This window comes from Podarcis tiliguerta (genome assembly GCF_965153285.1).
Source record: "Podarcis tiliguerta genome assembly, chromosome: Z".
NCBI classification, from domain to species: Eukaryota; Metazoa; Chordata; class Lepidosauria; order Squamata; family Lacertidae; genus Podarcis; species Podarcis tiliguerta.
In genome coordinates this window covers 13,767,137-13,779,220 of record NC_139553.1, presented here as the reverse complement: position 1 = coordinate 13,779,220, position 12,084 = coordinate 13,767,137, and the positions used below count along the sequence as shown (strand labels likewise).

The following is a 12,084-nucleotide window of genomic DNA, read 5'->3' as shown; positions in this document are numbered from 1 at the left end:
AGAACTGGACAGATTCATCGAGGAGAGCGCTATGAATGGCTACTAGACACAGTGGCTTCATTCTGCCTCCATGGCCAGATCCAGTAATGCTTCTGAATACCTAGTGCTGGAAACTGCATGAGGAGAGAAGTGTCTTGTGCGTGGATCCTGCTTATGAGCTTCCCTTAGGCATCAGGTTGGCAACTGTAAAAACAGGGTGCTAGACTGGATGGGCAATTGGCCTGATCCAGCAAGAGTCTTGTTACATATTTTTTAGAAGTTGCGGGGGTGGGTGTGATATTTCTTATGACCCTCTACCCAGCTGCTCAGGGTTGTTTAAGAAGAACGGCAACACCTTGCTTGTTGAAGTGTGTCATGGGGGATGCAAACAAATACTGTGTGGCTTGCTAGAATCGTGTGAGATTCTTTTCCTTTTGCAGGCTCTGTGGTCACTGGTGTGAGTTGGCTGTGCAGCTTTCTCACTGTTGAAGGGCTTTGACATCAACACACCCTCTGTTTCTGGGCGTGCCCCAGAAACAGAACAATTTGCAAACATATTGGCATCTAGAAAATCTTACCATTATCTGGTTGCTTGGGGGGGGTGTTTTTGGTCAGCCCCATTAGGAACAATAGGGACGTGGGTGGCGCTGTGGGTAAAACCTCAGCGCCTAGGACTTGCTGATCGCATGGTCGGCGGTTCGAATCCCTGCGGCGGGGTGCGCTCCCGTCGTTCGGTCCCAGCGCCTGCCAACCTAGCAGTTTGAAAGCACCCCCGGGTGCAAGTAGATAAATAGGGACAGCTTACCAGCAGGAAGGTAAACGGCGTTCCGTGTGCTGCGCTGGATCGCCAGATGCAGCTTGTCACGCTGGCCATGTGACCCGGAAGTGTCTGCGGACAGCGCTGGCTCCTGGCCTATAGAGTGAGATGAGCGCACAACCGTAGAGTCTGCCAAGACTGGCCCGTACGGGCAGGGGTACCTTTACCTTTACTTATTAGGAACAATTAACTCTACCCCACTCATTGAATGCAGAGGAATGGTTGGTTTGGGTTTTACTACCATTTTCAAACTTCATGAGAAACTCCATCCTTTGAAGGAAATAGCAGCTAGTGAGGGAAAGACTATAGCTCAGTGGTAGAGCATCTGCTTTACTTGCAAAAGGTCCCAGGTTCAATCTCCAGGTAGGGCTGGAAAAGATTGCCTGCCTGAAACCCTGGAGAGCTGCTGCCAGTCAGTGTAGACAGTACTGAGCTAGATGGACCCAGCGGTCTATCTCATTAGAAGGAAGCCTCTTTAACCTGTTTAAATCAGTACTTTATTCAGAACCATGAAGACTGGAATCTTACTTTGTTTTCAGGGGAAGGGCCTAGGTTCTCTCCCCAGCATCTTCAGGTAGGTCTGGGAGAGACTTCACATCTGAGAAACAACTGGTCAGTCTAGTTCCATCTTGCCTGCTGTGCTCTCCAGAGTTTTGGGTGGAGGGTGGTGGTCTCTCCCAGCCCTACCTAGAAATGCCAGCAGGGATCAAACCTGGGACCTTCTGCATGCAAAGGAAATGCTCTGCCACTGAGCTATGGCCCTTCCCCAACCTTCTTAGAGATGGTTATTGTGGCTTTTTGATCCAGAAGTACTTGACTGGCGTTGTTCATGTTTTTCTTTGACCCACCTTTCACAGCCCTCCTCCTGCACTGCCACCGAAGAAACGCCAGTCGGCGCCATCTCCCACTAGAGTGGCTGTTGTGGCACCCATGAGCCGGACCACCAGTGGGTCCAGTTTGCCAATTGGAATAAATAGGCAGGTAAGTCAGAAGTTGCCTTGTGCTGGTTCAGACTGTTGGCCCATCTAGTTTTCTTCTCTGAGTAGCAGACCACTGGCTTGCCAAGGCTGCACTGGCAGCCTTCCCAAACCCAATTTAATTGCTGGTGGTGGGACATGAAAGTGCAGAGTACCAGTGGGCACTGCATGATGTTGGTGCCTTATTTTGTCACTGTACAGGACAAGGAAGTTGAAAGGCTTGGCCTGGCCCAGCACAGTGATGGGGGCACATGTTGCCCCCTCTCCCCACTCATTAAAAGGAAGGGTTCCATGTAGGATCTGTATATCTGGGTGTGGTATAGAGTACCTTTGCCCTATGTGCGTGCAGCTTTTTAGGGGGGTGGGGAGGGAGGTGAGACAGTTTTATTGCAAAGGTCGAGAAGCCTAGTTTCTTAAGTAGATAAACATAGAGGGGGTTATACACTTTACGTACAGCTGGAAACAGCTGATCAGCTGATGCTCTCCCCATGTGTGTGGGAGGTCTTTTGGCTCCCCCCCCCCTTCCAAATCACCCTCCTGCCCCCACCCCCACAACTGGGAGAACTGTGTACAGCACATTGAACTCCTTGGAGGAAAGGCGCAATATAAATAAAACTAAATTCCTGCAATGCAACTCCCAAACATTCCAAGACAACAAAACCTTAACTTTTCAAAACACATTAAAACCTGAAAGCATTTTATTGATGTTTTCACATTATATCATGCCTTTGTTGTTCACCGCTTTGTTATTTATTTTTAATGAAAGTGTGGCTTGTAAATATTTAAATAAAATAAATACCTTGAATAAATGAAACAAACATAACTCCCCTCCTCTTCTTCTTCTTCTGTTCCTCCAGGATTTTGATGCAGACTGTTACGCGCAGCGGAGGCTGTCAGGAGGCAGCCAGTCCTATGGCGGGGAATCCCCCCGCCTCTCGCCGTACAACAGCATGGGCAAGCTCAGCAAATCCGATGAGCAGCTCTCCTCGCTGGACTGTGACAGTGGGCAGTGCTCCCGCAACACAAGCTGTGAAACGCTAGGTAGGGAGTGGGTGTTCTTGCCAGAGGACCTGGAGAGGGGAAAGGGGACAGGGTACATGCACCCTGCAGCTTGGGTTTTGAGGGCCTGGTGTTTAGAAATGCCTTTGTAGCATCTAAGCTGATGGTGATTGATTAGTAGCTCCATTTCACAAATGTGAACTCAAAGCAACTCACAGAATCAAACATTTGGAGACAGCCTAGAATGATAAAGTATATGTTATGTTTTATTCTACTCAACCTATCCTGCTAAAAAAAAAGAAAGCAGAAAACTAAGGGCCAGAAGACTGGGTGAATAAAAATGTTTTTACCTGGCAAGTTAGACCAGATAGTGACAGCTGCTAGTGGAGCCTTGCTGGGAAGGGACTGTTCTGCAAACAGGAAGCCACCACCTAGAAGGCCCTTTTCTGGTGTTGCTTTTTGTGTGCAGTTTAAAGAAAAGGCAAATAAGAGGGAGATGTAATAGAGGTGTATAGTAAAAATGATGCATGGTGTGGAGAAACTGGATTGAGAGAGGATTATCCATTGAAGCTGAATGCTCAGGACGGAGTGGTTTAACAGCCACTCCCTCTTCACAGGCATCTCTGGGAAATAGTAGTTGTGTGAAGGAAATAGGGTTCCCTTAACAACTCTCAGCACCCTTACCAAGCCACAGCTTCCAGAATTACTTGGGGGAAGCCATGGCCGCTTAAAGTGGTGTCGTAGTACTTGAAATATATGGTGTTGATGTGGCCTTAGTTGGCTCTGCCTGTCATTGTGTGTGTAGCCACTTACTGTTGGCCTCCCTGACTTCCTGCGAGTGGCAGACCCTGGGGCCTCAATGATCAGCAGTGCCATATGCGACACCAAAATTTGGCACCTCCTCCTCCCCACCTCTTGCCTTCCACGCTATGTAATAGTTGTGGTGTCCCTGATGCCCCACGCTCAGCATGACTGAACTTGCCGTGCTCCCTTAAATCCACCTCTGCTTCTGCCCCACCAGTCCCAAGGGGCACCACCCACTGCTGGTCTGTCCTGGTATGTATCAGTACCCTTCTGACCTAGCAGTTGGGGCTCACTGTTGCTCAGTCTCCTGATGGTTGCCTCTCTTCTATTCTCCACAGATCATTATGATCCAGACTACGAGTTCCTGCAGCAGGACCTCTCGAATGCCGACCAGTTACCTCAGCAGGGGCCCACTGCCCTCAGCCCTTTGCCAGAGTCTCTGGGGGAGGCCGGCTCCCCATTTTACGGACGCACTTTCCAGCTACCAGTGGCGGCCGCTTTGGCTGCTGAGGTCCCTCCGGCTCTCCCAGAGAAGAAGAGGAGGGGGACAGTCAACCCTACTTTTGATACTTCTGGCTGCCGTGTCTTGTTCGAGAGGCACCCCTCGCAGTATGACAACATTTCAGAGGACGATCTGCACAACCCCACCCTGCTCCCCCCTATGACCATCACGCCTTTTGCCACCGTGCTGCCCTTCCAGCCAGGGAACTCCCCAGCCCCCGTTGAATTCCTCACTGACTTTCTCATTCCGGACTCCACTAGTGACTCTGAGAAACCGCCACCTCTGCCAGAGAAGAAAAACAAACACAGTAAGTGCGAAATTGACTCAGTTTCTCGTGGCTCATGTGCCCATTGCAGCTCAGGAAGGGGCTCCATGTTAGCACTTAAAATAATGCAGATTAAGTCTAGAGCAAAAAGGCCTGATAATACTTCCCTGTGCAAACCAGAAAAAAACTGTGTATAGTTTGAGGAGAAAGGAACAGAGAGGTTTTGTCTTTTTTGGTTCATGTACATAGCAGGAAGACAAACATCCAAATATACGGAGGAAAACTCCCTTGGAACCACATAGCCAATCATACCAACTAAATTATCCCTGCTGTTGTACTTCCAACATTCCACAGTGGTAGAGCACATGGTTACATGTAGGAACTCTAGGGTGAATCCCTGCCATCTCCAGGAACGGCTGGGAAAGACTTCTGCCTGAAACCCTAGAGAGGCTCTGCCACTCAGTGCAGACAGTAATGACCCAGATCACAGGCAAGGTGATTATGGCCCTCTGGATATTGCTGGACTACATCTCTCATCATCCCTGACTATTAGCCATGTTGGCTGCTGGTGGAGCTGGAGTCTGGAAGTTTTCTCTCAGTTCTTTTTTCCAATTTTCAGTTCTCCACATTTCCACATTACTTTGCATTTTAAAAAAAGTCACTGGGATGACTTCTCAGCATTCAGGTGTGCATTTCTTTCTCTCAACTCACACATTGTTGTATTTAATTTTATCTAATGCACATACTTGTTTAAGCCATTTCCCCATATAGAATGCATTATGGTTCATTATTTTCACAAATATACAGTTTTATGCACCTTTCCCTCTTCGATACACTTTTTTTTGTTACACATTTTTGGAGGTGTTAATCTAGAAAAATGGCTACATTTGGATTCACTTACTATTTCAGGAAATGCGAATGAGCCAGTGTGGTGTAGTGGTTAAGAGCGGTAGACTCGTAATCTGGTGAACCAGGTTCGATTCCCCGCTCCTCCACGTGCAGCTGCTGGGTGACCTTGGGCTAGTCACACTTCTCTGAAGTCTCTCAGCCCACTCACCACACAGAGTGTTTGTTGTGGGGGAGGAAGGGAAAGGAGAATGTTAGCCGCTTTGAGATTCCTTAAAGGTAAAGGTAAAGGGACCCCTGACCAGTAGGTCCGGTCGTGGCCGGCTCTGTGGTTGCGGCACTCATCTTGGTTTATTGGCCGAGGGAGAAAGCGTACAGCTTCCGGTTCATGTGGCCAGCATGACTAAGCCACTTCGGGCGAACCAGAGCAGCACACGGAAATGCCGTTTACTTTTCTGCCAGAGCGGTACCTATTTATCTATTTGCACTTTGATGTGCTTTTGAACTGCTAGGTTGGCAGGAGCAGGGACCAAGCAACGGGAGCTCACCCCATCACGGAGATTCGAACTGCCGACCTTCTGATCGGCAAGTCCTAGGCTCTGTGGTTTAACCTACAGCGCCAACCGCGTCCCCTCTTCTTCATTTTTTGCTATGATGTAACCGGGCCAATTTCCCACATCCCCTCCAAATGGCAAATCCCCGGATTCCTCAAGGGAAGCCATGCCCCCCCCCCCATATAGAACAGCAGTTGGGAACCTCCAGCCCATCATCCACCAGTATCTTGTTCCCAATGGCCTACTTTGCCAGTGAGGCTCTCTGCCCCTGCAAACCATGCCAACCTGGTCAAGACCCGGCATCAGGTGTTGGGCTTGCTGATGCCACTGATCAAATCCCTGTGCCTTTGCCTACATAGCTTCATTTCCAAACCACGCAAGCAGATGGAAATGCTTCCCCTGATCTCATTGTGATGCCAGGCGATTGACAGGTGCACAGCTGCTATAATGGCCTTCGGAGGATGAGGGTTGGTGGATGTAAGGATCTTTTTCCTCCTCTATAGGATGAGCAAAATCTCATTGGTGGTCATGGCTACCACACAGCTGAAATGGCAAAGATAGCTTGGATTGGTTCTATACCTTGATCCATTGATGCAGCCAGTGGTGCTGGGGAAGGGAAGGTTCCCCAGAAGCCTCCCAGGTGGTAAACCACTCACACCCTCCTGTATCTTTTCTCTTCCAGTGATGGCCTATATGCAGTTTGTAGAGGACTACTCAGAACCGCAGCCTTCTATGTTCTACCAGACACCGCAGAATGAACACATCTACCAACAGAAGAACAAGCACCTGATGGAGGTTTATGGGTTCAACGACTCCTTCAGCAGTGCTGACTCTGGGCAGGATCTTGCTCCACCTCCTGCCCTCCCACCAAAACAGCGGCAGTTGGTGAGTGCTCCTTTCCTCCTCTTCCTGACCCACCAGATGTGATGCATTTCAGATTTGTTTTATCCACCTTGCCGAGGAGACAGGCCCCATTACTTGTAGTTCTTCTCTCCCACCGAATGTTTATAGATGATTTTGTTTTTATTTCACTTACCTGGGTAATTTATAGGCCCTTGACCATACGACCCAAAAGCCACTAGGGTGAAGGCATTGGATTCGAACATCGGAAGAGCCTGGCCAAAGGAGGTCTGCCTAGTCTGGCATCTGGTTCTCACCATGGTCAACTAGATGCTCACAAGTGGGACCTGTGTGCAACAGTGCTCTCCAGTTGTTCCTCATCAACTGGGCATGGAGGTTGTGCTATCACCGTAGACCTCCAGGCCAGGGGCCAATCTAGTCAAGCATTCTGCTCTCACATTGGCAAACCACGTGCCCCAATGGAAAGCCTGTGAACAGGACTTGAGTGCAATAGCTGTCTTCCTGCTTCCAAATCTGGCATTCAGAGGCATATTGTCTCTGACAGTGGATGTAGAACACAAGAAGAGCCCTGCTGGATCAGGCCAAGGACCCAGGACCCAGCTAGTTCAGCATCCTGTCCTCACAGTGGCCAACCAGATACCCATTATGGGAATTCCATAATAGTTAAATAGCAGAAACTCTCAAAAATGGCGAAACTCTTTGGGGGGGGGTTAGTTCTTATGGGACAATCTCCCTTTTCTGGTGTTTTCTAATTTAAAGTCGTAGCAGACTTTTTGTCTGCAGAAAGAGACCAACTTTACAGTTAACATGGCAAATCAAACACAGGCAGCCGGTTCTGCATTTTAGATGTTTCTTCATAAACTTGCACTGCAAGACAATGAAATGAAACAAAGATCCTGTTTGCAGATATTCCCTTCTTTTCTATATTTTCGTCTATTTCCTTTAGCAATGTAGAAGAATAAGAAGCTATGCAGGTCTCAAAAGATCCTGCCCCTGTCAGCTGTTTGATCTGGGAGTTTGCAGGGCCTGGCTTGAGGCCATTCTTTCCCCCCTTTCTTCCCTCCTCCTTCTTTCTTCCTTTTTCTTCCTCTTCCTCTCTCATTCTCTCTTCCTCCAGCAGGCCTCTTTTGCTGCCTCCTCCTCCTTCTCCTCTGTCTCCTACTGTGTCCAGCCACCTAAAGTGCCCATCGCCACCGAGGACATCGGCACGGCTCAGGGCCTCACTATGTCCATCTCTAATTCCTTCCTCCACCAGCATAGCACCCTTCCTGTGCACTCGGTGAGTTACTAACTTTGGACTTCTTGTCTTGTCTTGCTGACTCCTGCTGTCTCTTTGGTGGGGGGTGGCGGTTGTGATTTACTGCCCCAGATGGCGGTGGGGTGTGTGTTGTGGGGGAGGGGGCAATGTGTTTGTGACTCTTTGGGAGCCAAATATACCGGCCATAACTGCACCATACATTTAAAGCAGTAACAAGCCACCAGAGGCATAGTGTTGCAGGGGATCGGGAGGGGTCAGAGACCAATTGCTATTTCCACAGCAAGAATCCCTGTCTCCAGCATCCTGATTGGCGTGAAAGAGGAGCTTTTCGGCTACTGAGAAGTCTTCTCACCCTTTGTGCTGATTGGAGCTGGTTGGAGCCAATCAGAGTGAAAGGAGATGAGCCAGCCACTGAGGATTGACTCCTCAGGGAAACTCTGGAGAAGAACAACTTCTGGAGAAGTTGTTATGCATGCACCAAAGCTAAGCACTTAGGAACACTGACAAGGGGCTTCAGCTGTGAGGGGGCATGGCTATGACTATCATGAAGGGACCCTGCACTTCTGAATTTGCCACTGCAACTACTTTGTACCACTTTAAACAGTCATGGCTTCATCCACAGAATCCTAGGAACTCTAACTTGTTAAAGCTGTTGGGAGTTATTAGGAGACCTCTTACTTTCCTCATGAAGCTACAGTTCCCAGAGTTCCCTGGGACAAGGAATTGATTGTTAAACCACTGTACCATACAGCATTCCTAAAACACTCATCCAATTAGTGGGACGAGTCCTACCACACCCCTCTCAAAGGTGAGCATCACAGTAGAGGCTCGCTTCACTACCAAGGGTCTGAGTAATAAAAACTGCCTAACCTGGGGCCAGAAAGCTCCCTAGCAAGAGCATTCCACAAACTGGGAGGGTAAGGGCAGGTGCCACTGAAAAGGGCTTGTTCTCATGAGGTCACTACATACCGGCCTCAGTCAAAGCACACAGAGAAAAGCCTCTGATGAAGACCACAGTGTCTGGGCTGGTCCTTCAGGTAAGCTCTACACCTTGCATCCAGCAGGAATATATGGGAGGGAGGGGAAGAGGTGGCTAGTAGCTGACAGGAGTAGGGACATTTGCCAGGGAGTCCCATGATGAGAAACACCCTTAGCCAATGGGCAGATATGCTGGGAGTTGTAGTCCAACAACATCTAGGGATCCAAGGTTGAATGGTACTTACCTAACCTATTCTGAACAACGACATCTCTCCATGGTCCACTGCAGGGGCCTGTTCTAGCTCTGCTGCTTGCAAGCCTTGAAATTAGATTTGACTCTTAGGCTTTCTGCATCCAGAACCACGTGCTGTATTGCCCATCCACCCATTGCCTTTGAAAATCAACTGTGTAATAAATGAGGGTGCATAGAGGATCTTTCCTAGTTCCATCCCAGTAGCTCCTTTTGCGCCATTTTGTTTCCTTCCCTGGTGATGTTCAGTTGATTTTTGGAATATTTTGGAATATACTTTCTTCCTTCTCTATCAGGACTAGAATCTTTCAGCCTCCCCCAACTCTCTGCAGGTGTTTGCATAAGCCCCAACCTGCACAAGCAGTGGTCAGGGATGATGAGAATTGTAGTTCCCTTTCCCTTAACCTGGTATCCTCCAGACATGGTTAGACTACAGCTCCCATCAGCCCCAGCTAATGTAACCAGTGGTCAGGGATGATGGGAGTTGGAGTCCCGACAGCTTCTGGAGGTACCATGATGAGGGAGGCTGCTCTGTGGCAGCAGTGGAATTCAGCCACTGAAAATGAGTGTTACTTTTGCTGGCTCTCTGAAATAAGGCCTCATCTTCGCTATGCATTTAAAGCAGTAGTGTTCTTGTGAAGAAGGCAGGGTAGGGAAAAGTTCCAGGAACTAGTTTTACATAGGGATGTAAAAGAAATGCATTTTTGTTTGTTTTAATAAGAAAATACCTAATTCCCACTTCTCCAGATTTTGCAATGCAGTTATCTAGGAAAACAATACATACAAAAATGCTGTATATTAGGAGAAATTGCTTGCAAAAACATGTTTATTAGACAAAAACTGCATACAAAAAATATAGTCATTAGAAATTTGCATTAAAATATTGATGAATTTTCTTGAGGAGAACTGATCTTAAGACTTGAAAAATGAAGAATACCAATATGATAGATTTTGTTTATTTAGTAGAGGGCAGTCTCCTTACCCATTCTGCTTGTGAGGAAAAACAAAAACAACAAAAAAATGCCAGCCTCAGCTCCTTAGGTTGGTTGTGAAATGGAACTATTACCCCGGAGGCAGTGCCTTAAGGTCACCCTTTCCCCCTTAGCAAAAATGGGATTGAAGCTGAGAAAGAGAGTGATTGATTTTCTTGGGAACTAGTGGCCAGACCCATGTTTTCAACCCTTATCCAGGTCCAGGGTGCCCCCAGATGGTCAGTAATTTAGTGTGAGGGATTCAGGCCCAAACCAGAACTTTAGGTTTGTGTGATGGTTGTGAATTAAAGCACTGGGTTGCCCTAGCCTAGCACAACAAATCCACTTAAAATACAACTTAGGAAAGTAATGGAGAAATGTGCTGAAAAGTGTGGGATGAACAAATGTTTAACAGGAAGAAAATGGGAACACACTTGAACGCTCTGGCAAACCAGGGTGGATGCTCATTGCTGTAAAACTGCCCTGCCCAAGCTCAGAGTGAATGCTAGTGAGTACCATGCAGTGTCTGGCCTCTGCGTAAGCTTTGTGTGAGCAAATGAAGGTAAATCAAGGTAAAGGAGCCAGAATTCTAGCCCGCACTGTTTAAAGCCAGTCCTCTTGAGTTGGGAGACTAACACTTTACCTTGCTCTCCTTGGAGACACACATTTAGACATCCTCATTTAAGTTAACCCCTCACATTCTAAGTTCTGGCATTGTCCTCTACTGGTTATTAAGACAAGCAGGTTATTAAGGATCTGTTCTGGTTTGTTTGCAGGGATCTTAGACGGCATTGGCTATTTAGTGAGCGTTCATTCTGATTCAATTGCAGGGAAGTTAGATGGCATTGTGTCAGAGCCAAATGTCACCCTGCACTTTCCTGTGTGTTTTCCTGTCACTTATAGTGCCATTTATTTGTTTTAATCTTTTGGCAAACTGGGCTTATTGCCCAAGACCCTCCCAATCAGCTATAATTCTGCAACCTTTGGCAGTATGAATCATGCCCCAAAGTAACAACTATTGGTCTTCATTCAGCTAGCTTTCTATTTAAAACAAAAACAAACACACAATCTCTTCCTCTGACCCTAGGCTGATTTTGGCTGACCATTTCATCTTTATTATTTAAAAGCCCTTGTCTTCCAAAGCTTCTGTTCTGCATTGCCTCAGTTCTGCTTTCCCACTGGAGAATTGCTCACTTGACAGAGGAGCCCTTGCTGGGGGGGTTTCCAGGCCACAGTCAGCTGTTGGCTTTAACCCATCTGACCCTGCAGGAGGCAGAGGAGGGGGAGAACCCACAGGCGCCGGACAGATTCCAAGTTTAAATCCTCAGCTGCGATTTGTTAAGCTTGCAGCAATTCTGTGGACTGGATGGTCCCTCTTCCTGGCTATTGGATCCTTCAAAGAAAGAAAGAAATGTGGGCTAAGGGGTGGAAGCACCAGTGTTTTCTGGAGAGGTTTGCTTTGCTTTGGCATATCAGCCAGCGATCAGTGAGGAGGATATCCAGGTAGACAAAAGACCTAAAGTCTTCTCAGCCACGCCCTCCGGCACATATAGACACACGCATATTGTTAAATACTTGCTTCATAATTGGCACTGGTCCCAGCATGACTGCATAGTTAAGATTCCACTGCCTGATTCCAGACACGCTGATCTGCTCCAAGGAGGGGCGGGAACAGTCCCTCGAGAAATCATAACAGTAGCCTCCTTCAGGAAATAAAATAAAAAATTGTACCCAGGCAATGCTGTGTATGTGTGTGCGCCGGCGCTTCTGCAAGCTCAGTAAATTTTGCAACCATATTTGCATAAATTCTGCAACAAGTCTGTATTTAGCTCTGTTCTGCAGCATTTTTTCCGAATTTGCCAGGTGAGGAGGAGGGGCAGCCCATTAGGCAGAGGAACAAAGCTCCCACCTGCCCCCAGACCACTAGGAATTGTATTTGCACACACCCACCAAAAACATTTTTGTTTAAACCCAAATGTTAGAAAACTGATGCAAGTTTTAATCTGTTTTTAGTCTATTCTTA

At 47.7% G+C, this 12,084-nt stretch overlaps 2 protein-coding genes across 20 annotated transcripts in view; one reads left to right on the top strand and one right to left on the bottom strand.

The window, feature by feature from the left end:
- Positions 1–12,084, bottom strand: part of LOC310669594 (uncharacterized protein) — a 570,356-nt gene that overhangs the window by 78,903 nt on the left and 479,369 nt on the right. The gene's annotated exons all lie outside the window — the stretch shown is intronic.
- RAPGEF1 (Rap guanine nucleotide exchange factor 1) overlaps positions 1–12,084 on the top strand; it is a 107,320-nt gene that overhangs the window by 68,122 nt on the left and 27,114 nt on the right. For 8 of the 19 annotated variants that reach the window (XR_014507195.1, XR_014507197.1, XM_083423436.1 and 5 more), the window contains 5 exons: positions 1,654–1,777; positions 2,631–2,814; positions 3,915–4,385; positions 6,426–6,628; positions 7,722–7,883. Coding sequence is in view for 16 of the 19 variants with exons in the window: in XM_083423436.1 (XP_083279562.1) it covers positions 1,654–1,777; positions 2,631–2,814; positions 3,915–4,385; positions 6,426–6,628; positions 7,722–7,883 (1,144 nt within the window). In the remaining 3 variants the exon portion in view is untranslated. The remainder of the gene's footprint in view (positions 1–1,653; positions 1,778–2,630; positions 2,815–3,914; positions 4,386–6,425; positions 6,629–7,721; positions 7,884–12,084) is intronic. The other 11 variants (XR_014507196.1, XM_083423442.1, XM_083423438.1 and 8 more) reach the window with 2 other exon arrangements.